Raw genomic sequence first — 21,140 nt, 5'->3', positions numbered from 1 at the left:
GCACACACACAAGCTACGCTGGGCGCTAACGATTCACGCGGGCTTGCAAGCGTGCACTTGCACAATCAGGCAATTCCGAATTTGTACTCAGTGAGCACGCACTTGAAGGCGCGTGTTGGACACACTAAATTACAATGTACTAGCGTTGGCATTAAATGAAACATGCGCGTCAAATGCACAAATTCATGTGTAACAACACACTTTCGTGCTTAGCTACGCACCATTTCGTCTGTTTGAAAATGCATGCTCAATTTTGTGGAAGGGAAGCTCACGCACAAAAATGTGCATAAAAGTTTAGTGTGGAGTGAGAGTCATTGAGAGGTGTCACAGTACTACGCGATAAGCCATAAAAACACCATGTGCTCTTGAAGTGTCTTCTTTTTCATTCCAACTTGTGACAATATTGATCTGCTCAAATCAGTTGAGACCGCCGTTGATTACAAAATTGGTCATCACGAACCAATTGGGGGCCTACAAAACTGTTTCGATCGCTGTTGGAAGTGCTGGTGCCTTGTGGTCTCATAAAAACAGGCCTGCATTGTCAAATCATCAGTGCATCGTCTGTCGTGCACATGAGGTATAGAGAACATTTTCGTAGGAACTAAAGAATGCGCTAAAGGTGTGGTCTGTAACGGAACTGGCGTATTAAGGGGGCAGTAGCACTTTGTGCACGCTTTTTCAATTTTTTTCGAATTTTCTGTTTGCACCTGAATTAAATAGATTTCCATGAAGGCTAGAGACAAACAGCAGTAACCATGTAAAAGATCAATTTTTTTGCAACAATTTAAAAAAAAAAGTATTTTGTTGTAGCAAAAGGGGGAGGCACCTATATGAGGGACGAAAAAAAGGTCTGCAAAATCATACTGGTGTCACTGCGCGCACGATTTCAGCCAAAGTTTCAACTTTTTTTCAATCGGTAAAGTGCATAAAAAAGAGAAAAAATTGCCTACAAAATGAACCACGGGGGTTAATATCGGATGAAAAATGAAATGCTACTGGTATCGAACAAGAAAAATGCATTCAAGGGAAAAATTTTGTGAAAAACGACCTTTTTCTACCAGCGTTTTTGGCCCGATAAACCCCCCGTGGTTCATTTTGTAGGCAATTTTATGCTCTTTTTTATGCACTTTACCGATTAAAAAAAAGTTGAAAACTTTGGCTGAAATCGTGCGCGCAGTGACGCCATGTATGATTTTGCAGACCATTTTTACGTCCCTCATATAAGTGCCTCCCCTTATGCTAAACCAGAATACTTTTTTTTGAAATTGTTGCAAAAAAATTGATTTTTACATGGTTACTGCCTTTGTCTCTAGCATTCAGGGAAAGTTTTTTTAATTCAGGTGAAAACAGAAAATTCGAAAAAACTTGAAAAAGCGTGCACAAAGTGCTACTGCCCCCTTAAAGTGAAAAGGCTTGTACCGCACTCTGGAGTCCACACTGTAAAAAATTGTTGTTATTTCATGAACAACCCGTACATACATATACTTCGTCACTTGAAAATGATGACAGTTTCATCACAAATTAATCACATTTTCGACAATGTTCTTATACTTATTTTATGGGCGTAACAGAAATGTCGATGGCAATCTTGTCAAGAAAATTAGCCTTGACATTGTCATCAAGTGACAACGCGAATTTTTACAGTGTGTCTGACTCGTCGCTCGCCCCTAAAAACTGTGTTAAAAAAAACCGTTCTTTCTTACCGAAAATGTTCTGTCAAATAAAGAACGGAACACTCATACTTTTCCATATGAATTCATCGGGTTCGGAAAAAAAGTAACGTACGGTCCAGGCAAATAATTTATTTGTTCCGTACTTTTTCTGGACTTTTTCCTCTAGCAGTGTGTTCAAAGGCGGTCGATGTAGAATTCCGCTGGGATGACGAAAACTGCTTCAAAACCACCCACAATCAATGCCGCGGCAGATGGGCCGCTGGCAACCCACTTGTTCTGGTGGGTACATGACGTCACTCCTCACGAACATCGGACACGCTTCCACAAACCAGTGGCATGGCTGCGTTCCTCGAAGGTAATCCACTGTGGGCCAGAAGACCAGTGCTTTTTGTATACACTCTAAATATTCATCTCGAATTTTGTGTGCAATTTGCACGATTTTGTGCGGAAATTTCCTAGTATTATGCTTAAAAATGTGGAAATTTAACTAAAATTGATAATAATTTAATGGAAAACTTTACACATGTTTAAAGCCATGAAGCCCCACCTACAAAATTGTACATAAAGATTGAGCGTGTTTCGGAGAGAATCTCCACCATTTTAAGTTGTTTCGGCCTTTCACCGTACGACATTTAGGTTGGACGGATTTACCTAGTTCTGTGTCACACAGGTGACCTTGGCTACGAGCTATATATGTTGGCGATGCAACTTGTGTCCGAAGCTGTTTCGATTCCCTTCGTCGAAGCAATGGTCTACAGCATGGCTGTGCGCTACGTCGCTGCAACGTACACCGGCATCACGTCCAAACTCATCTACCGAAATCGCTGGAGGCAACTGCAAGAAACGTACCTTTCCATTCTGAAAATTTGCACTGATCTCGAGCGTGACGCCAATCCTACATTGCAGGTAATCACGGGGTCAAGAGGCCATTTAGTAAAGTACGCAAACGCAAGGCCAGAATTATTATTTTTTCTAAGTACGTTAAAAACGGAACCCTGGTTTTTCCAGGAAGCCAATGGTGAAGGCATAGGCGATTTCCAGAGAGCTCCTGGGAAAACCAGGAACCGTTTTCACTGTAAGGAAAAGGAAGCCTTTGCGACTTTCTGTAGAACGGGGTGATGCGGGACGTTTAAGGCTTTAGATTTAAACCGGAATACCCATAGAACGTTGAATCTAGCCGCCATCTAAACGGTGATGCAGTTATTGATAGAAAATGTGACGTTCCGTGTAATTGCCCCGATACTTTCGTAAGGCATTTGGAGACTTTCGGACTGGGAGCTTGTCTGCGTTCATAACCAGACAGCACCAATAGAATTCAGCGGTGGATCCAAATCGGAGAGGGGCACCCGATTTGGATACGCTCTGTAACACCCTTAAGATCCGTTTCTTGTAACAAGATGTACTATGTGACTAAACAATTCACTTTTGGCAAGGTTTTTTTTTGAGCAAGAAATGACCTGTTTGGGCGTGTAAGGCGGAGAATCACAGAATATCTATTTCAGGTACGTCTTCAGGACATGGCGAGGTTTTGCGTTCGTGTTCGGTCTTTCTACTGGGCTCTGGGCTGGTTCACTCTTTTCGGCACCTTGCTGAAGATGCATGAAAATGCGCAATTGCATCTTACGCTCACGAATGGCCTGTTGTGGATATTCAACGTATCTGAGGTAAATGCAACAAAATACACTGTCGGCTCGTCTCTGCTCTTTTGCTCTCTCACACCTAACTCCTTATTTGTCGAGCGATGCTTAGTTTACGAGAAGGAGCTTTGTTGTGAAGTTAGCTCGATTAGGATCAAGAACGTTATAAGGAAACGAGATGAGGTTAATGACTGAGAGTACATCGATCTTCATTGTTACAACTTAGATCAAACAAAGGCTTCTTTCTATTTACGGCAGTTGAAAAGTTCTCAAGGTTAGGTGATGTCAATGCAGCTCGAACCAACGAACATACTGAAACTGCCACATTCGGCCCAATATTCATTCATATATAGATTTAACCAACTATGCAACGGCCTTCCCAACCGTCATACACCTTGGCCGGCCGGGGCCTTCAAACTTCGGAAGTCAGAAAGAAGAAAAAGAAACATTTAAGTGTTGATGTCGAATAATGGAAAAGCAGGAAATAACGACGCACTCACTGTAAAAATAAATTTTCAACGACATAAATGTAAAAAAAAGGGTTGCCGAAGACACCTTTGCCAGATTCTTGGCAATTTACAAAGATTTCGATCATTTGCGAAGATTCTTCGTATATCTGAAAGCATCTAGAATCATGAAGATTCTTAGTAAATTCAGGAAGATTGTTTTGTATTTAACGATCAATCTTTGAGAATTTGTACAAGAGACCTTGGGCAACATTTTTGCCAGAGGTGCCTTCGTTATTTTCTCATTTTATTTCTTACAGTGTTTGTAGAAAAGACTTAAGAACAATTATGGAAAGAAAGTTCGAAAATTGGAACAAGAGCACCATTGCGCACAATTTTACGGAAGACCATTATGTGGTTTGGAAATGTCTACGGGGGATTTAGAGTGTACCGACTGGTTTCAGAGTAGCGGCGAACGTCTTGCATTGGGATTGAACATAGTGACGTGGCCTGTGAAAATTGGTGTAGCAGCTGGGTACATAGCTGCCTTCCACACTATTCTTGCCTCCATCATCATCATGGCATGTGTGATGGCTGCGTTCTACGATGCAGTCGCGGGCAGAATCGAGGTAAGTTGGCCACATTTGCGTTCACTTTCGAACGATTTGGTGTTTGGTGTTTCTGAGTGCGTAGGATGAGCCCTGCTCGCGACGATGGCTCTCTCTCCAAAGCGCCGTGCTGCAGGCGTCAGTCAAAATGCAGGAGACCGTGTTCCCGGTGCTGCCTGGCCTTCTTGTCATGGTCTTCGTGATGCCCATGTGTTGCACCTTGGAGGTATGCTTTCTGGACAGTCCATTTTTCATTCAATGTCTCCGGGTGCTCTACTGAAAAAGTAGTGATACATCTTACCCTCAGACAAAACTGTCTGACCGAAAAAGGGTGATACTATGACGAATCACCGAAAATTTGGCGATACTTCGATGTATCGCCGAAAAAAGAGTGAGACTTCGATGTATCACCGAAAAAGGGTGATACTTTTGTGTTTCATCGTTTAAGGTAGATATTTCGACCAGGAAAACAAGGGCCAAATCTCGCTGATGTCTGGCTTTATTCTTCGATATAACATTGTATCGCCCTTTTTTCGGTGATATATCATCAATGTATACATTTGTGTACGACCCGAGTCTTGGTGGTGCATATGGGTACAGCAACTCGATATTTGGTGATACTTATATATACGACCCGATATATGGTGATACTTTTTGTATCGCCTGAAATTGGCGAGTTGCCTCACTCTTTGGATTTCCGTGCTTTAGCCAGGTTCACTGAAAACCGTAGTGTGTACTCGATGGACGATTTAGTGTTTCGTATTTACAAGTCAGGCGCAATAAATTGTGCATTGTAATAATTTATAACCATGCCTAAAAGTACTTTTCGTAAAAAATAAAATTACATAGGTTTGATCCAGGAAGCGGAAGAAGGGGGTAAGTCGAGTTGAAACCGTGCACATTTGCAAAGCCTAAACCTTGCAGGTGTCTCCCACAGGTGGGGAATGTCATCTAAAACTAGATGCAAGAGGATGGGACTTGTCTCACCACACTTATTTTAGGACCAAATTTTCGCTCATGTTTACTGTTACATGTTTACATGGTCGCTGAATCAACTCGACTTAACCCCTTCTTCCGCTTCATGGATCGATTGGCGTGGTGCCTGTTGGACCCACCCATGAGAATGATCCGCCCCTTAAACTTGTTCAGATTATGATGCGAGGGCTTAATGCCTCACCGTTCGCCTTGCTGACGGCTCCGCACATCTTCACCATGTTCGTCCCACTGTGTTTCGCTGGAGACATGTTGGCCGACTCGTGTGAGGCGGTAGGAGCAGCTGCGTACAACGGAGCATGGGATGAGGTAACTTACCAAGATTTACATCACATGTTCGCTCTGAGGTCCCATTGAGCGACTTCAGAGCTCAAAACCCGTCCGGAATTTAGACCAGCTTGATCAGTCTTCTGGGTGACTGATGGTGTGACATGGTTATCTGTCGACGAAGGCGTCGTAACGTTGCAATTGGTTGGAAAACATAGACCCACAAACCGAAAATGTCAACCCATTCCAGGAAATTTTAGTTTCAGTTAGCAGTTTCCTTAATCTGGCCGGCAGGAAACGCCGTCGCAACGCCGGGTTCGCTTCAGCGTGATTCAGGCATCGCGTGTCAAAGCCGGCATCAGAGGCATCGGGATCGGCAACTTGGACCGGCCGGCCTGCAGCGACGCCCTCAAATCGTGGTACTCCTTCGTGCAGTTCTTCGCCGGCCTCGGAGAACTCGGAGACCCTCAAAAGGGCTAGGTTGCGTCACTATAACCTAGCACCACTGAATAAAGTCAGTACCTTAGCATTGATGGTTTTGTTTTGTTTCTTTCGAGGATTATTTATCTGATAGATGTCTTTTGTTACGGGGTTTTAACTTTAACGCTTACGATAACGCTTACGATGCCCTTGCAAGTCAAGGATCCCTGAAGGGATCCCTGCACGTGTGTCGTATGCTGTGCGTTCGTCAATTAGAGGCATCCTGACCACGAGTTCGAAGAGTGAGCGTTCCTAGCGACCGCCACATATCGACCTGCCCTACTGGACTGCGACTGCTGATCCCGGCACCCACAGCGGAAGTGACAAGCCGCTTCGTAGGCGATTGGAAATCGTGAAATCTTAAGATTCTTTCATTTTTATTCTGTTCGTGGTGTCATCAGAGAGTGTACAATCCCTTTTGAATCATTCGTTTGAAAGTTCCCTGTAGATCTTCGACCAGGCAGCAGGAATTGTCTGCGATGCGATGAAGTGCGGACCTACAGCGCGTTTGTTTGCGCTGGAACTGCGATACGGAAAAGGACGTTGTCTGCGTCGGTGGCGAACTTCTCCACCAGTCTGAACTGCCCCGCCAACACGGATATGCACTGTAATCATAATAATTTCATGGCTCATTAAAACAAATTCTTTGCTTTTTTTTCTCGTTTTACAAAGTGCATCAAGAAGACACCAGCCGGGTGGTTAGGCTAGGCCAAGGGGGCAGTGGCCTGAGCCACGATGCTAGGCTAGCTCGGTGGGTTTACTGACGTAGATCAGCCTGCGCAGCTCAACTCATCGAACACATGACCTACACTGAGAATCCAAACGCTATGAATATAGTGTCAATCGGTGCAATTCTTTTGAATTGGACATGAAGTGCAATGCCATCCCATTCCCATGCATTTGCGGTACTTCGCACAATCCCATAGCCATACGCGTCCCGCAAGTCAGAGATCGAGGGGATTCTAAGAGTCCGCGTTTTGAGCTCCCGAGTCGCTAACAGAACTTGAACCGAACGTGTGACCCTACCAATGGATTCCTCGCTTGGAGAGCAATCCATTTGTGGGGTCAGACGTTTAGTTCGAGTTCCATTTAGCGACTCTGGAGCTCCGAACGTGTCCAGGATTTTGACCGCCTCCACCAGAGTCTTCTAGCCCACTGTGCCACGTCCGAAGTGACACCAAAAGGTTAAAAAAGCCGAGCTTCTAAAACGAACCTTCTTTTGGTTGTTGACGAGGTGAAGCAGCATTCTCCCGGCCGACTCCCTGACATTCTTGCGGACAGTCGCATTCTTGGCCACCTGGGTCGAAATGGTCTGGAATGCCCGACGGAAGGTGGCCCTGGAGGCGGCGAACATGCTCAAGTACTGGCGCTCGAGCTTCACGAACATGGTCTGCTTGACCTTGCGTAGAGCCAGAATGGCATCCTCATCTCCAGCGTCTTTACTCTGAAAAGATTCATAAGATGAGTGCCAACCCGTATGGCCCGAGATGACGTAAGTCAGGCGTTATTTTGTCGTTTCGGTATGACAAATATACGGTCAACCAACGGCTTAGAAACGATCAGGCCACGAGAAAAGAACGACAAAATCACGACTAACGCATCGTTCGTAATTTTGTCGTTTTCGCACGATTCGGCTGTCATTAAAACGGCACTTTTTATGCCAAAGAAACGACAAAATTATTGCCTGGCCTCAGGGCCCTCCCCAGCGGTGCAACGCTACAGTTCTCATACCTAGAAGACGTGCCCAAAGGGACGCGATGGGTATGCCTCCAAGCCCCAACCAGACCCCCCACCCTCTCCGAACCTAGCGCGAACCGCGCATGCGCACACCGCGTGGCGCGCAGCCCCATCCCTGTTCAATTTTCTTTGCTCTGTTTCTATTTTCTGAGAGGGTGAAGCGGGAAAATTATTTGAGTGAGATATACTGACAAACATTGTGGAACCATTGTTTATTTATTTTCTACTCTAACTCAAAGTTATTGAGAGGCTCAGAGACATATACAATTGGAGATACATCTATTTTGCACACAACAATCTCCAGTTTACTCACAGGAACAATATCAATGCCAACATGGGGTAGATGAACCTGGTGCACATGTGTGATTTTGAAGGCATCTGTCTGAAATGGATATGAAGTTTGTAGTCTATTTACAACAGCATAATATTGTGGCTGCTCCTGCACTAACTTTACAAATGTTACAATTTCACCAAGCTCTAAAGTATTAGTATTACAATATTTCACATGAGCAGATTTTCGCATACCACGATCATATTTACTGGATGTGTACAAAATTTTGTTTTTATACAAGCGTTGAAATAATCGAACATCATCTGCAGTTGGGTTTAACACTACCTGTTTTAATTCATCTACAATCCACTTATCATCATCAGATAAATGAGTAAAGTCACCTACACACAAAATATCAGGTGAAATTTCCTCCGTTACTTTCAATGGCAATCCTTTGTGTCTTAACTGAAGACAATATTTTTTAACATCCTCATTTGTAAGATTGTGAACCATCAAAGGTAAACGATTGATAATTGATAAGTTAGAGCACACTTGAATGCCAGCATGTCGAGTTCCATGGATAAGTCGAGCAATGCGGCCATTCATGTCCTCAAATTTGAAACAGCTTATGATCCATAGTGGCCCTAGATGCTGTACAGTGGCACTCAGATGTCTTAACATATGGACGTTGTGGCTCATGTGCCGTTTACCATACAGAGTTTGAAACTCCTCCACAAATTGATGTAAAAGAAGAGAAGCTAACTTAATATCATCTTGGCTGATACTTGATGAATTTAAAAGCGAAATGCCTTTGACAAGTAATAAAAAATGCTCAAAATACTTGGGTTTCAGAACATCAGACAAAACACATACAGAAAAGTACAACAAAAAAGCCCTGAGCATAGAGGCTTTCCAATGAACAAGCTTATCAATTGACTCTGGAGCCCTATCAAAGAAATGTGGTGCCATAATATTTAACAGTCTCTGATTGACAAGTTTCACGTGCTGATAGGCAGAAAAGGGCGAGTCTCTGTGCTCCGCATCAAACCAAAGGCCAAGCAATTGACGGGTTACACCTAAATAAACGCAGTGCATTGCATCTATCGCTGTAGAAAGAAATAAATCACCATCAATCATATGAGATAACACTGTAGGACCCTTTATGCCACAGCACCGTATATCATTAAGCAGATGTTTATTCTTCTTCTCAACAACTTTCTTCTCCACTGCAAATTTTACATTTTCTTTGTACAACTCCATTGTCCTTGGTGGAGGATTTTCTTCATATGGAAAAACAGTTAACTTTCCAATAGCTGCTGAGTATTCACCTTTCGTCAAACATAGATGACAGGAATAAAAACCCGAATGCAGTTTCATATTTAAAAAGTACGCCCTTGCAGGAGCATCACAAGTGCCACAGATAAGCTTTGCACGTACTTTGAGACTGTCACTAATTCTGATACCACTCTGTAGAACTTTTAAATCATTATAGATCGGTTGGAGAAAAATATTGGGATGAGGCTTTGACATACCACACCAAATACCACCAATTAACATATTCTCACTGTAGTACCTTTTACTGGGAGGCAATTCGTTGATGATAAGAAAGCATGGCCATATAGAAAATGTGGAGCTATTAAAAAACCCGCAAACCATCTGCGTTCCAAGTCATTGTGACATCAGTGGTTCCTACTTCGGGCTCTACTTCTGCATTTTTATATGCCTGTCCATCAAGTATGTCTTCGATGTTGTTAATATTTTTCTTCACTCTTCTGAATTTGTAGTTTAAGTCATCTTGAAACCCAGGCCTGCTAAACATTTTTTGCACTTGACGCTCAAGAGGGAAATGGATGAGGTAACTCACAGTTTTTTTACCATCCGTGCAAGTAGTACACAAGCTAGAACTGGAGGGTAGATTTTTTTAAAAACAAACTGCAATAGTAAGAAATTCTAAGGGGCTCTTCCCTATCCTCCAATAGTTTAAAAAATTCCCGTGTAGATTTCAGATAGTTATTTGGTTTCCGAAGATGCAAAGATATAAGTGAGAGCAACCCTGCAAGTCCAACACCGCTAATGTGCTCTGATTGCACAAAAGACAAAACAGCTGCAATACTCTCTCCAAGAGTAATGGGAGCTCCTTCATAAATAGGATCATCAGGGGCCTTTTCCAAGGGTTCCTCAGTAAACAACTCATGATGGAAATCCTCTCCAAAGTCTTCCTCTTCAGCAAACCTTGAGGGAAACACGGGGTCTTGCACTGGCTCTTGAAATTCAGCATTGTCAGTCAATATGTCAATAACAAAATGGAAACAGAATATAGAACATTTTGAATAATGATTGCCCTAAATTATTATTTTGTTTTAACAGAGTAACAGTTAAAGTCAAACAGAAGATAAAAAAAAACTCACCTTTAGGATCACCGCTTTCAACAATAGCAGCTGTATCAGTCGTTGTTTTTTCAGATAACTGAGACGGATTAATCAATGTTTCATGCTGGAAACCTAGTTCCATAGAAGCGTCACCCAGCACTTCAGACGAAACAGAGGTAACACTTCTGGACATTGAGGTGCTGCTGCTACTGCTTGGCTCAACAAATCCTACAGAAATTTGACATTGTGAGACCACTTAAACAAGGCCCTGTGAATAACATAGACAATAAAATTGTTTACCTTGGGTGGGGAGGGCACAATGAGGCAATTCAGAAATACTTTCTGCATCCATCTCTTCAGTGAAGCTATCCATGTTGAGCTCCTCGGTTAACGTACTGTGAATCAGTATTTAAATAAATTATTTCAAATTTGCACTTACACGCTCAGAAGGCACACGGGCGTATCGAAACAAACATAACCTTACCCGGCGTCTAACTCCATCAATGCGCTGTCTCCTGCACTTTGTAGATATGTTTTTCTCGCCTTTTTTAATCTTCGCGAGGTTTTATCTTCCTCCATGGTGGACTTACTTAACAGCCACTCCACTTTCTAATTCATTAGTTTGTGTCCTTTTCGCCGCCGTCCGGCTCGTCGTCAAAACAACAAAGGAGAGCGAGAGAGAAAGAAAGAGAGAGAGAGCACACGGAGCGCGCTTCATTCTTGGAGTGATTCAGCAGGCAGCGCCTATTGCCAACATGAAACATTGTTCACGGGATACAATATATGCTTAATTCATCCAGCATAGTAATATTAACGCATAATGCCATAAAAAGTATTATAATCAACAATTTCTTTTTAGTGTGCGGCCCAAAAAAATCAAAAGTCTGTCTTTTCATATTTCGAATTGTGCCTCTTAGTTTGGGTGCCCTGTCTCCAAGAGGTTTGTTTACTTCTGCGTCCCATTTTACGAAACGACATAGAGCAAGAATTCTGTGAAGATCTGCAATTTAGTAGTTTTGTTACTTCTTACAAGTTCATTGTAGAATCATTGTAGAACAATGGGACGTTTCTACCTTATGTTTTCATCGGACCCGCCGGCTGTCGATACCGTTCGACATGATAATATTATTTTTGATGAAATCTTGGAAGAAGAACAGGATCGTGAAATTGCTGTAGACAGCTTTCTAAAGTTTAAATGGTTGAAATGCACTGTGAAAAAAAAAACCCATTTATGAAATTACGATGGGAAAGGTGCTGGCTTCAGGTAAGTTGTCTAAGTTTCTATAAATAGCCTACCTCACCCCAGTAGTATAACCGGTACTGGGTTGCTTTGCCTACCTGCCAGGGGCAGGGGCAATGCAACCCAGTACCAGTTTGACTCCTCCAACTCGTGCCTCGATGAGTCATCCGAACCCGTGCGTGCCGTTCTCAAGGCCACGATGTTGCAAGCTGCCTACCCATCAGGCGCTCCCGTATTCGTGCTCCCGGTTGCCCTTTCAACCCGGTGCTGCCCAGCATCCTTGCAACGGGTTGACTTCAACCAGGCGCCTCGTGCTTTCATTGGGTTGCCTACCCATCAGGCGCTCCCGTATTCGTGATCCCGGTGGCCTTCCCATCAGGCACCTCGTGCTTTTATTGCGTTGCCTACCTATCAGGCGTTTTTTCGTGAAAGAGGGAAAATAAAAACAAGCACCTTACATTTTGTACATTTTATTTTCGTTTTTTACAACTCGTTTGACATCTCTTTACACGAATATCCTCACAAATCGTTACATTTTGAGCATAACGGTGAAACTTCTCGTTGACAATCTTATCATTAGCATGACAATCATCAGTGAAGCTAGTTACAAAATCCTCCATAGAGTATCCATGCGCCTTAAAAAGTAAAAACAGTACACAGTACTGTCCACATACAGAAGAGTCGAGTTCCTGTAAATCAATTGTGTTTTTGCTCCAGAGCTTACATTGGCGGTCCATGAATTTTCTTATGCTAGGGATATAAGGTCCAAGTCCATAGGAGCAGAAATGTTCTCCTTTTCCATCGCAGCCGATGTATATGGCTTGCCAGTGAGCTCCTGGCTTGTTGATGGGGTCAGTATTGACAATAATGAGTGATGGTTTATTGTGTAGGTTGTGTGGAAGTGTATCCGAGGCGAATACTCCTTCGAAATGAGGCGAGGCGTGTGGATCTTTCCGCAAAACAGCTTCCAGAGTGTGTCCGTCCATTTTAAACGCCGAAATCAACAACGACGTTTCGGTTTTTGTCAATCTCAATTAGATTGTTGAATTCCGAGAGGACAACACAGTTTATGGCTCCTGCAAGTGGTTTTGCAAACTTTACTTCCAACCTCACTACTCCTTGACGCTGCAAGTTCCAGTGACTTTCGTGAGCGGAAAGATCTTGGGAAAGGTCGAATGCGTAGAGTGCGAAACCTTGGGGGTACTCAGTGTAGGTGATATCGTTTCCTTCATCTTTCCAGTGCAAACCCGTCCCACTGAAAAGCGTGTTGTAAGCGTCAATGTGTAAATTGTGTTCGTAGTCCGGTGTGATAGGCTGTGCGGGAATTTGTTCCGAGTCCACATAAAGACTCAGATAGTTCAGATCATAGTGTTGGAAGTTGAATGGGTTATACTGGTAACTTCCGTTGAATGCTGGATTTGAAACAAATCCAATGATGATTCTTTTTGGTATTTGACCAAGGTGTAAGTTTGATATGGATTTGTCCTGCACTCCGACTGGAATAGTGATTGTTTTGAGGTCAACTCTCGTGAGTGGGTACTTCGCTGGTGCCTGTTCAAGAGCAGCTGCGTGTCCGAGTAGTACTGTGGGTGAGATGCGAACTTTTCGTACTAAAAGTGTTGCGTCTAAGATGACCACCTTCTCATTTCTGTTGGTTGACATGAGCACGAAGGCATCTCGACTGCGAGTGAGCTTAATTCTAAGTTCCACGTTATTTAAAAGAAAGCGGTCCTGATTAAAAAAGTCACTGTGAATAGGGCCTAGGAGCTCGAACACCTTGCTGTTTTTAGTAAGTTCGTGACGTTTCTTGAGTCCCTCGTTTTTGTCAGGCTTGCACTCGTCCATGTGTCCGGCAGTATCCTTATACCACATGCGCATGGACATGTGAGAATTTTTGGCAGGCGAGTCATAAGCCAGGAGTGACTCCATATAACTGCGATACGGATAGGTCATGGCAGATTGTGAAATTAATTTTTGGTTCAGTGATACGTCTACCTGGCTCCAGAGTGAGTGTAGCATATAATTAACAGGGGTAGCATCACTGTTGTCCCCTTCACCCAAGTCACTGCCATTTTCTTTCACAATTTTTCCCTTTACAAGTAGAAGTGTGTGTGCAGGATCAATGTATTCATGTCCAGTACCGGGGACACAGAATTCGATGGTGTTCGATTGGTCAATGCTTGTAATCGGTTTGAAGTGAGTCCATTGTCCCCCTTCTAGCACAGTTTGTGTGGGTGGAATCGCCCACAAATCAAGTTCAGAGCGAAGCGCCTCAGATGAGGCGGTGTGCAAAAGCGACATGATTTAGAAAATGTGCTTTTCTGCTGGATTGACGGTCAGCTTGGATCTCTTGAGTGTGTTTCCTGTTCGAGCGCCGCCTGAGGACTGAGGCCGTCCGCGTGCTCTGCCTCGCTTTATACCTCTCCCTCGCATCTTGTTTACCAGGTTTTTACCCGCTTCAGAAAAGTGTTGTTTAACGCTGTTTCTTAGAGGGACTTCACCTGACGCAGCATCAGCAAGGATGTGACTGCCAGCGCGAAGGGCTTCACGCCCTACGGCGTTAGCCCCTTGTTTCAGGTATGGGAAAATGTTGCGGAACAGTCCACCTAGGAAGCTTCCGATACCCGCGCCCTTCTGTGTTGATGAGCCCGCATAAAAGTTCATCCCAGACCCTGTCTGGGCCTGTTTCACGTAATACTCCTCAATGTGTGCCATGATTGTTCTAAACGCGCTGTCTGAAGTGACACAGCAAGGTCGACGTTCCGTGATCAAATGGCACAAAACTGCCCGTGTGTGTCCTTATATTGACTTCCAGGGTGTCGAAAGACTTTGTTCTCAATTTAAAATAGATGGGCGGGTCACATCTGTGAGTGGACATTCCACCATATGTTTTCTGTGTATCGACGGGGATTGTGCGAAGTAACGGAGCACGTGTGTGTCCTACAATTTGGTCCTCAATGATGTCGAGATAGACATAAAGCTGAGGACAAACGCCCAGACTTGTCTCGACAGGGTACGTACCTAAAAGTTCTTGGTTTGTTGAGTATGGTCCGGGGTGAAGCAAGCCCAATTGCATTGCAAGGCGTGGTGAAAATGAATATTTTGCGTCTGGTGCTTTTAGAAAAGGGTGGAATAGAATGTATCCGTTTTCGGTTAGCTCAACAACACTTGTCCGTCCATTGCCATCCGGCATTTCTTCGATTGGTGTTAAAGTCTCGTGGAGTGCGAACAAGATGTTTTCTCGCGTTATATAGTGTCCCGGTGTGACCGAAAATGTATCTATTTCGCCATCAGAATATTTTATTTCTATTAAGTTTTCTCCGTCGGTCACTTGTTCAATTGTGTTAGGATAGTGAATATCTAGAAGAGCCACTTCCCATTCTTCATGCAGTTCTACTCGTTCGGAAAGTTGTATTTTGTAGTTTGATGTTTTGTTATCAGGATACACCTTTGGGCTAGCATTGCTCGGGAGTGTCATGTAAAAGTCCATTATGTTTCTATAATATCTTTGTTAAAAACCCAAGAGCGAGTTGACACGGGGTAACCTCTCCAGTGGACGAACGATTCTTTTCTGACACCCGTTCCCCGTTCCTTGACTATATATGCAATTTTGTAAAGCTCAGGCTTTTTGACGGGACTAAGTTCCCAAGAGTAAAAGTGTCCTTCGAGTTCTTCGTTTTTATCCAGGTCAGCAATGCGGTAAATGGGTTGTATATGAGGTATCACTTGTGTTATTTTAAAGATTTCTTCCGACCAGTTCCAGGTACATCCTTTTTCAAACCTCTTTTTCTCTCTGGAAATGCGAACAAAGTCTCCCACTTTCAACTTTGGTTTCACTTTTTCACTGCGCAATTTTTTTCCGTATAATATTTTGTAAACTTCTAGGACTCTTTTAGGATTACTGGCTTCGTGTGGTGTCATCTTAAGTGTTGTGTGTTTTTTGTGATTGTACGCATGTGTTATGTTTTCTAAGACACCGTTTGTGTACTGATAATTTTCTCTCTGAGTAAAAACCCGTTGCATCCACTGTCTCAAAGTTCCAATAAATCTTTCAGTGATTGAACATTTGGTGTCCGGGTTATTTGTGTGTGCGTATTCAATGTTGTGTAGTTTTAAAAATGTTTTGAGAGTCCTATTGTTAAGTTCACCACCCTTATCAGTTATAAGCCTAGCCGGTCTCCTAGTAGTGTTTTGAAAAAGGTTTTCAAATGCCTTCTTAATTGTGTCAGCTTTTTTGTTGAGTACTGGTATCGTCCACGCGTACCGAGAAAAGACATCCGTCACGCACAAAACAAATTTGTTTCCCTGATTGTCCTCTTGAATTGAACTAAAATCTGCCAGATCAGCTTGCCAGCAGTCGTCTATGTTGTCTGCATAGGTCACATTTCGTGGAAAGACGCGTCGCGCTCTTCGGTGAAGGGTGTACGAGTCCTGCTCCTGAAGGTAGGCAGCCACTTGATTTTTTTTAACTTTTCCCCCTGCAGCCGTTTTCAGTCGTTCTACAGTGCTGTACCCCGCAGGATGGCGAGTATCTTTGAAGATTGAATCAAGTCCATCGCTTCCATTTTGTGTTTCGGACTGCACCTCTGTAAGGGGTTTTCTTTGTTTTGGAAAGATGTCGTGCCCATGTGAGGTCGTGAGGGATTGTCGAGTTTGTTTTCGTTTCATCGTTTTCACTTATTCCAGCACCGTCTTGCGTTTGTAGAGCCCGTATGTATTGTTGGTTGCCTACGATGTCTAATGGAGTATGTAGTGATTTAAGTACCTTAGCAAACGTATGCCAACGTGAAATTTTTGCCTGTTTGCGAGTGCGAACCACATCAGAGATCAAGTCAATGATGCTCGAGTACGTTTCTCCACCGACTGACGTTGTTCCATTCCTATCCCAACTAATATAGGCTTTTGCTTCTGGAGTTGATAAGTGATCATACAGCGCTGAAGCAGCGTTTTTAAATTTTAGAGGAATGAGTGAAATGAGTCTTCGTTTCAAAACAGTGTTTTGTGGTGTCTCAGATTCGGTTTCGTTCTCATTTTCATTGGTATTTGATTCTTTTAAAATAAGTGACGTGGGCTTTCTTTGTTCGTTGACAAAATAAAGATACCGCTGCAGAGCTTGGTCGTACATTTTCCATTTATCACTGTCTGCAGCTCGTTGTTTCAAAATGCGGCTCATTTCTTGGTCCAAATCGTCCATGACATCTCCAGAAGAACGGGTAGCGGGCTTTTCATGCAATTTTGTCATTGCCTCCTGAGGCACGAGTATCAATTTCTTGCAGTGCTCCATCGTTGAATAATTAAACGCCGAAGATGATTTTTCCGAGGGTAGGAGCCAAAACGCTGAGCAGAAGGGGAAGGAATGAACCTCCTTTTTGATTCAGAACCTTCTTCTTAGTTGTCCAAGACTCTCCTCGCTTAGCTAACCGTTTAAGGATTGCTTTGTGTTTCTTTAAATTTTGTATTTGTGCAGGTGTTAGTGGCACGTTACCGCACAAAGTGTTGTCACAAAGTTCACAAATGGAGTGTACAAGTGCCTTGTCAGCGTGTTTCAGAATGGCCTTGCGTAGGTGTGGACGTGCGCGCTGCAGAACACGAAGTAAATCTTTCTGAGATTGATTCGTTGAAGAGGACATCACGAGACCTTTAGAAGTGTACCCTTCGGCTCATCGTCCGAGAATGATCTACAATGTACGAGGGAGGGCACTTTTATACTTTCCTTTCGGTATATAAACTACAGTCGTTTCACCAGGAAAAATGTGAGTTCTCAGTCGCAAGTGGTCTTTTTGTCTCACGTGGAAATCGAACAAAATATAGGAGTGTCCCTCGCGCGTAGCGTCTTCATACGCTTCCAGCATTCCTTTCCAATGGGTGGGGTCTACTTGCAGGACAAACGTTCTTATTTGTTGTACATCCCGTGGTGATTTTAAAAGAATAACATAGTGTGCTTGTAAACTAATCTGTCTAAAGTAAGGAGGGAAAATGGACTGTGAAAGGAACCAGTAGGACAAATTGCGGTGATGTGATCCTTTGATGGCAAGTTTTAAGAATTCTGGATTTTTTACTTGGTCCAAGAAATCATCGACAATGACCAATTTGGGACCTTCTCCCGGAGGAAAGTGGTCCAGCGAAGGTGCACCCTCGATGAATTGGACAGAGTGTTGCTGTGCAAGTTCATCGTACATATTTTGATATTCACTGTAATACCAAATGACTTTTTCAAACGTGGCCGTGAACATTGCTGCGCGGTTTTCCACAATCTTTTTGACCAAGAAACTTTTGCCCGCTCCGCTTGGAGCGCAGACCAGGGCATTGGACGGGTGACGGAAACGCAAATCCATGTTGACGGTTTTAAGTGAGCAGTTGAAGTGAGTGGTTTTATGTGTGCACCGACGTTTTTATATGCCAAGGAAAGGAGCACCATTCCTTTTCAAATTTTCGCAGGGAGTAACACAGCACGAAAGAGGTGCGGGCGGACGCGGCGCGGGCGGACGCGGCGCGGGCGGGGCGCGGGCGGGGCGCGGCGCGGCGCGGGCGGGGCGCGGCGCGGGCGGGGCGCGGGCGGGGCGCGGCGCGGCGCGGGCGGGGCGCGGCGCGGGCGGGCGCGGGCGGGGCGCGGCGCGGGCGGACCCACGGTCGGGGCGCGGACGGGACGCGGCGCGGGCGGACCCACGGTCGCGACGCAGCGACCCACGCGGGGGCGCGTAAGGACCCCTCGGTCGCGACGGAGCGACCGACGCGAGAGCGCGGGCACGGCAAGGCGTAGGTATGGCGACTAGAACTGAGGAGGAGTAAGAAGAGTGACGGGGGCTTTACGGACTCCGATAAAAGCACGCGCAGAGCAGCCAAAAGTTCCATTCACTCCACACACGAGCGTCACTCTACATCTCTGTGCGCAGGAAGCAACGCTCAACGACCGACGTTCCCTTCATTTTAACCCATTTAAAGAAATGTCGGCACTAAACGGAGCCATGGACGCGGAGAGAAACGCCACGGAAAGCCCGCCGAGAGATGAAATGATGGCTCTCTTTGCTGGTATCGTGATATGCGCTCTGTTGATTCACTGCCTCGAAGGAATTTGTCTGCGTCCACGACTAGTTTTCCGAGCGGGCCCAAATAAAATTGAGACTGGACAGGGTGAAGTTTCAGGCACTGAGGATAATCAGACTGAAGGAGGACCGCCTTTGCGAGGTGGAGAGACTGGCGGAAACGAAGCTGTAAAGCCCAGCCACACAGGCAGTGGGACGGAACCTGACGATAGTCCAAGACTGATGAAGGGGGAGAGAGAACGCGGCCCTGGGGTGAGAAGCACCGACCTGGATGAACGCGCCGCCGAACGCGGCCCTCAGGAATAAAAGTGGAAGCAGGCTGTCAAAAGCACCATTCTACGCGCACACCTCACACTGGACACAACCATGGAGCCAACGCTTGAAACCAGGAACGCCAACTTGCAACCCGGACAGACACGCACGGTGACCAACTCATATTCAGATAGTGGCTTTGGCAATGATGGCGCAGGGATTCAAGTAATGCAGTCTCAAGATCAGCCCGAACGTCCAGCACTTGAAAACAACTCTGCTATGAACACCACAGGTGACGCAAGCGCACTGGGAAATGGCAGTGGCGATGGAGTCACTCGGATAGACTATGGATACGATGAGGCAGATATCTCGGAAACACCATTTTCCCCTGAAACCGAAAGCCACTTGACAGAAACGGCGCCAGCAATCCCAAGTCACGTAATAAATGAAAGGCGTGGAATTTACGATGCCTTTGAAGTCAAAAACAACTTAGTCCCATTCATGCAACCCATTCACCCTCGATATTGCACATTGGATCGCAGACACGAAACACTCAACCGGTGGCCAAGCGGAGCCCCAGTCACGGCCGACGCACTAGCTGAAAGTGGTTTCTTCTACGCGGGGTACAGAGACATCGTTCTATGCTTTCATTGTGGAATATCATTATCTTGTTGGACTGAAGGAGACGTAGTGGATCAGGAACACGCAGCATACTCGCCTTATTGCGCTTTCATAAACCGTACTAGGGGAACAACATACGTGGAGGATGTACAGAAAAAGTTACTCTCAGAACAAGAAGTGCCAAATCATTTTAAGTCTTACATAAAGAAACATCTAACTACTCAAACATCTGACGAGGAAACAAAATTGGATGCACGACGCAATGTGGATAGAGGGTTTTGTAAAATATGCTTTGAACGAGAGGCTAATGTCGTCGTCCTTCCATGCGCACATTTCTATACGTGTGCACAGTGCTTACCAGGACACTCAAAATGTGGAGTGTGCAGAGCAAAAGTTGACTTTACTCTGCGAGTTTTTGTTTGAAGAGCCCTAAACGTTTTTTTAAATCAGAAAATGTTTTGTATGTATGTATGTTGTAAAAATTCAGAATTAAAATTGGTATAAATATAAGGTGTTTTTCATTTCAACGTCCCTCTTTCCTGAAAACGCCTGATGGGTAGGCAGTCAGATGCAAGGATACTCAAAGCGCCTGATGGATAGGCAAACCGCACCTACATGGCCTTGAGAACGGCACGCACGGTTGAGAGAGACATGAATGAGATGAAGGAGCCGAACGGGTAGTAGTTAGCTCACTTGTCGTACGTGTCAGTCTGCCTCGGAACTCTGCCGAGTGAACATCTGGGCTAGCTGGTGACCGGTTGGGACGTCATCGGCCACCTCCAGAGGTCCCCGATGACAACCACACTCCCAATGCAAAGGTACGCACGCGGCCCCTGATGGGTAGGCAACCCAATGAAAGCACGAGGCGCCTGGTTGTAGTCAACCCGTAGCAAGGATGCTGGACAGCACCGGGTTGAAAGGGCAACCGGAATCACGAATACGGGAGCGCCTGATGGGTAGGCAACCTAATGAAAGCACGAGGCGCCTGGTTGAAGTCAACCCGTTGCAAGGATGCTGGGCAGCACCGGGTTGAAAGGGCAACCGGGAGCACGAATACGGGAGCGCCTGATGGGTAGGCAGCTTGCAACATCGTGGCCTTGAGAACGGCACGCACGGGTTCGGATGACTCATCGAGGCACGAGTTGGAGGAGTCAAACTGGTACTGGGTTGCATTGCCCCTGCCCCTGGCAGGTAGGCAATGCAACCCAGTACCGGTTATACTACTACTCACCCCAAAATACTCAATGGTTGATGACAAGTTTGTTAAAGTCAGCTGTTCTTTTGCTTTTCTGTTAGGAACCAAAATCATGCTCGAACGGCTGATTGTCAACACAGAAGGAAAAATCGTGGCGAATGGCCCAGGCCTTCTGAGTAGAAAAAGGGAATTGGCCAAAATACGATCCTCTCAAATCCATGCCCAAGAGAACATCTTGCAGGACATTGCAGAGGATCTTCTTCAAAATGGACCACGTATGTAATCATTTTTTTTAAATGGGGTTTTGT

The 21,140-nt window shown here is 44.9% G+C and overlaps 3 protein-coding genes across 3 annotated transcripts in view; 2 read left to right on the top strand and 1 right to left on the bottom strand.

The window, feature by feature from the left end:
* The first annotated feature begins 4,303 nt into the window (after nucleotides 1–4,303).
* LOC117648503 lies at nucleotides 4,304–6,104 on the top strand. Its single transcript, XM_034391008.1, has 3 exons — nucleotides 4,304–4,590; nucleotides 5,514–5,666; nucleotides 5,919–6,104. Exons 1-3 carry the CDS (start codon nucleotides 4,513–4,515, stop codon nucleotides 6,102–6,104), a joined length of 417 nt encoding a protein of 138 aa, XP_034246899.1. The 5' UTR covers nucleotides 4,304–4,512.
* A 360-nt stretch (nucleotides 6,105–6,464) lies between these two features.
* Nucleotides 6,465–21,140, bottom strand: part of LOC117648190 — a 17,740-nt gene continuing 3,064 nt past the window's right edge. Inside the window, exons 3-4 of the mRNA XM_034390529.1 lie at nucleotides 7,318–7,548; nucleotides 6,465–6,709 (exon numbers count right to left, since the gene is read on the bottom strand). Coding sequence (XP_034246420.1) covers nucleotides 6,602–6,709; nucleotides 7,318–7,548 — 339 coding nt within the window. The 3' untranslated portion in view covers nucleotides 6,465–6,601. The remainder of the gene's footprint in view (nucleotides 6,710–7,317; nucleotides 7,549–21,140) is intronic.
* LOC117648186 (putative inhibitor of apoptosis) lies at nucleotides 18,471–20,458 on the top strand. Its single transcript, XM_034390524.1, has one exon. The coding sequence runs from the start codon at nucleotides 19,131–19,133 to the stop codon at nucleotides 20,058–20,060; it is 930 nt and encodes a 309-aa protein (XP_034246415.1). The 5' UTR covers nucleotides 18,471–19,130; the 3' UTR covers nucleotides 20,061–20,458.

The sequence above is a fragment of the Thrips palmi genome, unplaced genomic scaffold (genome assembly GCF_012932325.1).
Source record: "Thrips palmi isolate BJ-2018 unplaced genomic scaffold, TpBJ-2018v1 HiC_scaffold_3, whole genome shotgun sequence".
Taxonomy (NCBI): Eukaryota; Metazoa; Arthropoda; class Insecta; order Thysanoptera; family Thripidae; genus Thrips; species Thrips palmi.
The sequence above is the reverse complement of the archived record's forward strand: the minus strand, read 5'-3'. Positions and strand labels throughout refer to the sequence as shown.

Excerpts from the sequence above, each read along its gene's own strand:
- LOC117648503 (XM_034391008.1), top strand. The coding sequence starts at position 4,513 with ATGCAGGAGACCGTGTTCCCGGTGCTGCCTGGCCTTCTTGTCATGGTC. Across the intron at positions 4,591-5,513 it reads CCATGTGTTGCACCTTGGAG|ATTATGATGCGAGGGCTTAA; the intron begins GTATGCTTTCTG and ends AAACTTGTTCAG. Across the intron at positions 5,667-5,918 it reads ACAACGGAGCATGGGATGAG|GAAACGCCGTCGCAACGCCG; the intron begins GTAACTTACCAA and ends TCTGGCCGGCAG.
- LOC117648186 (XM_034390524.1), top strand. The coding sequence starts at position 19,131 with ATGGAGCCAACGCTTGAAACCAGGAACGCCAACTTGCAACCCGGACAG.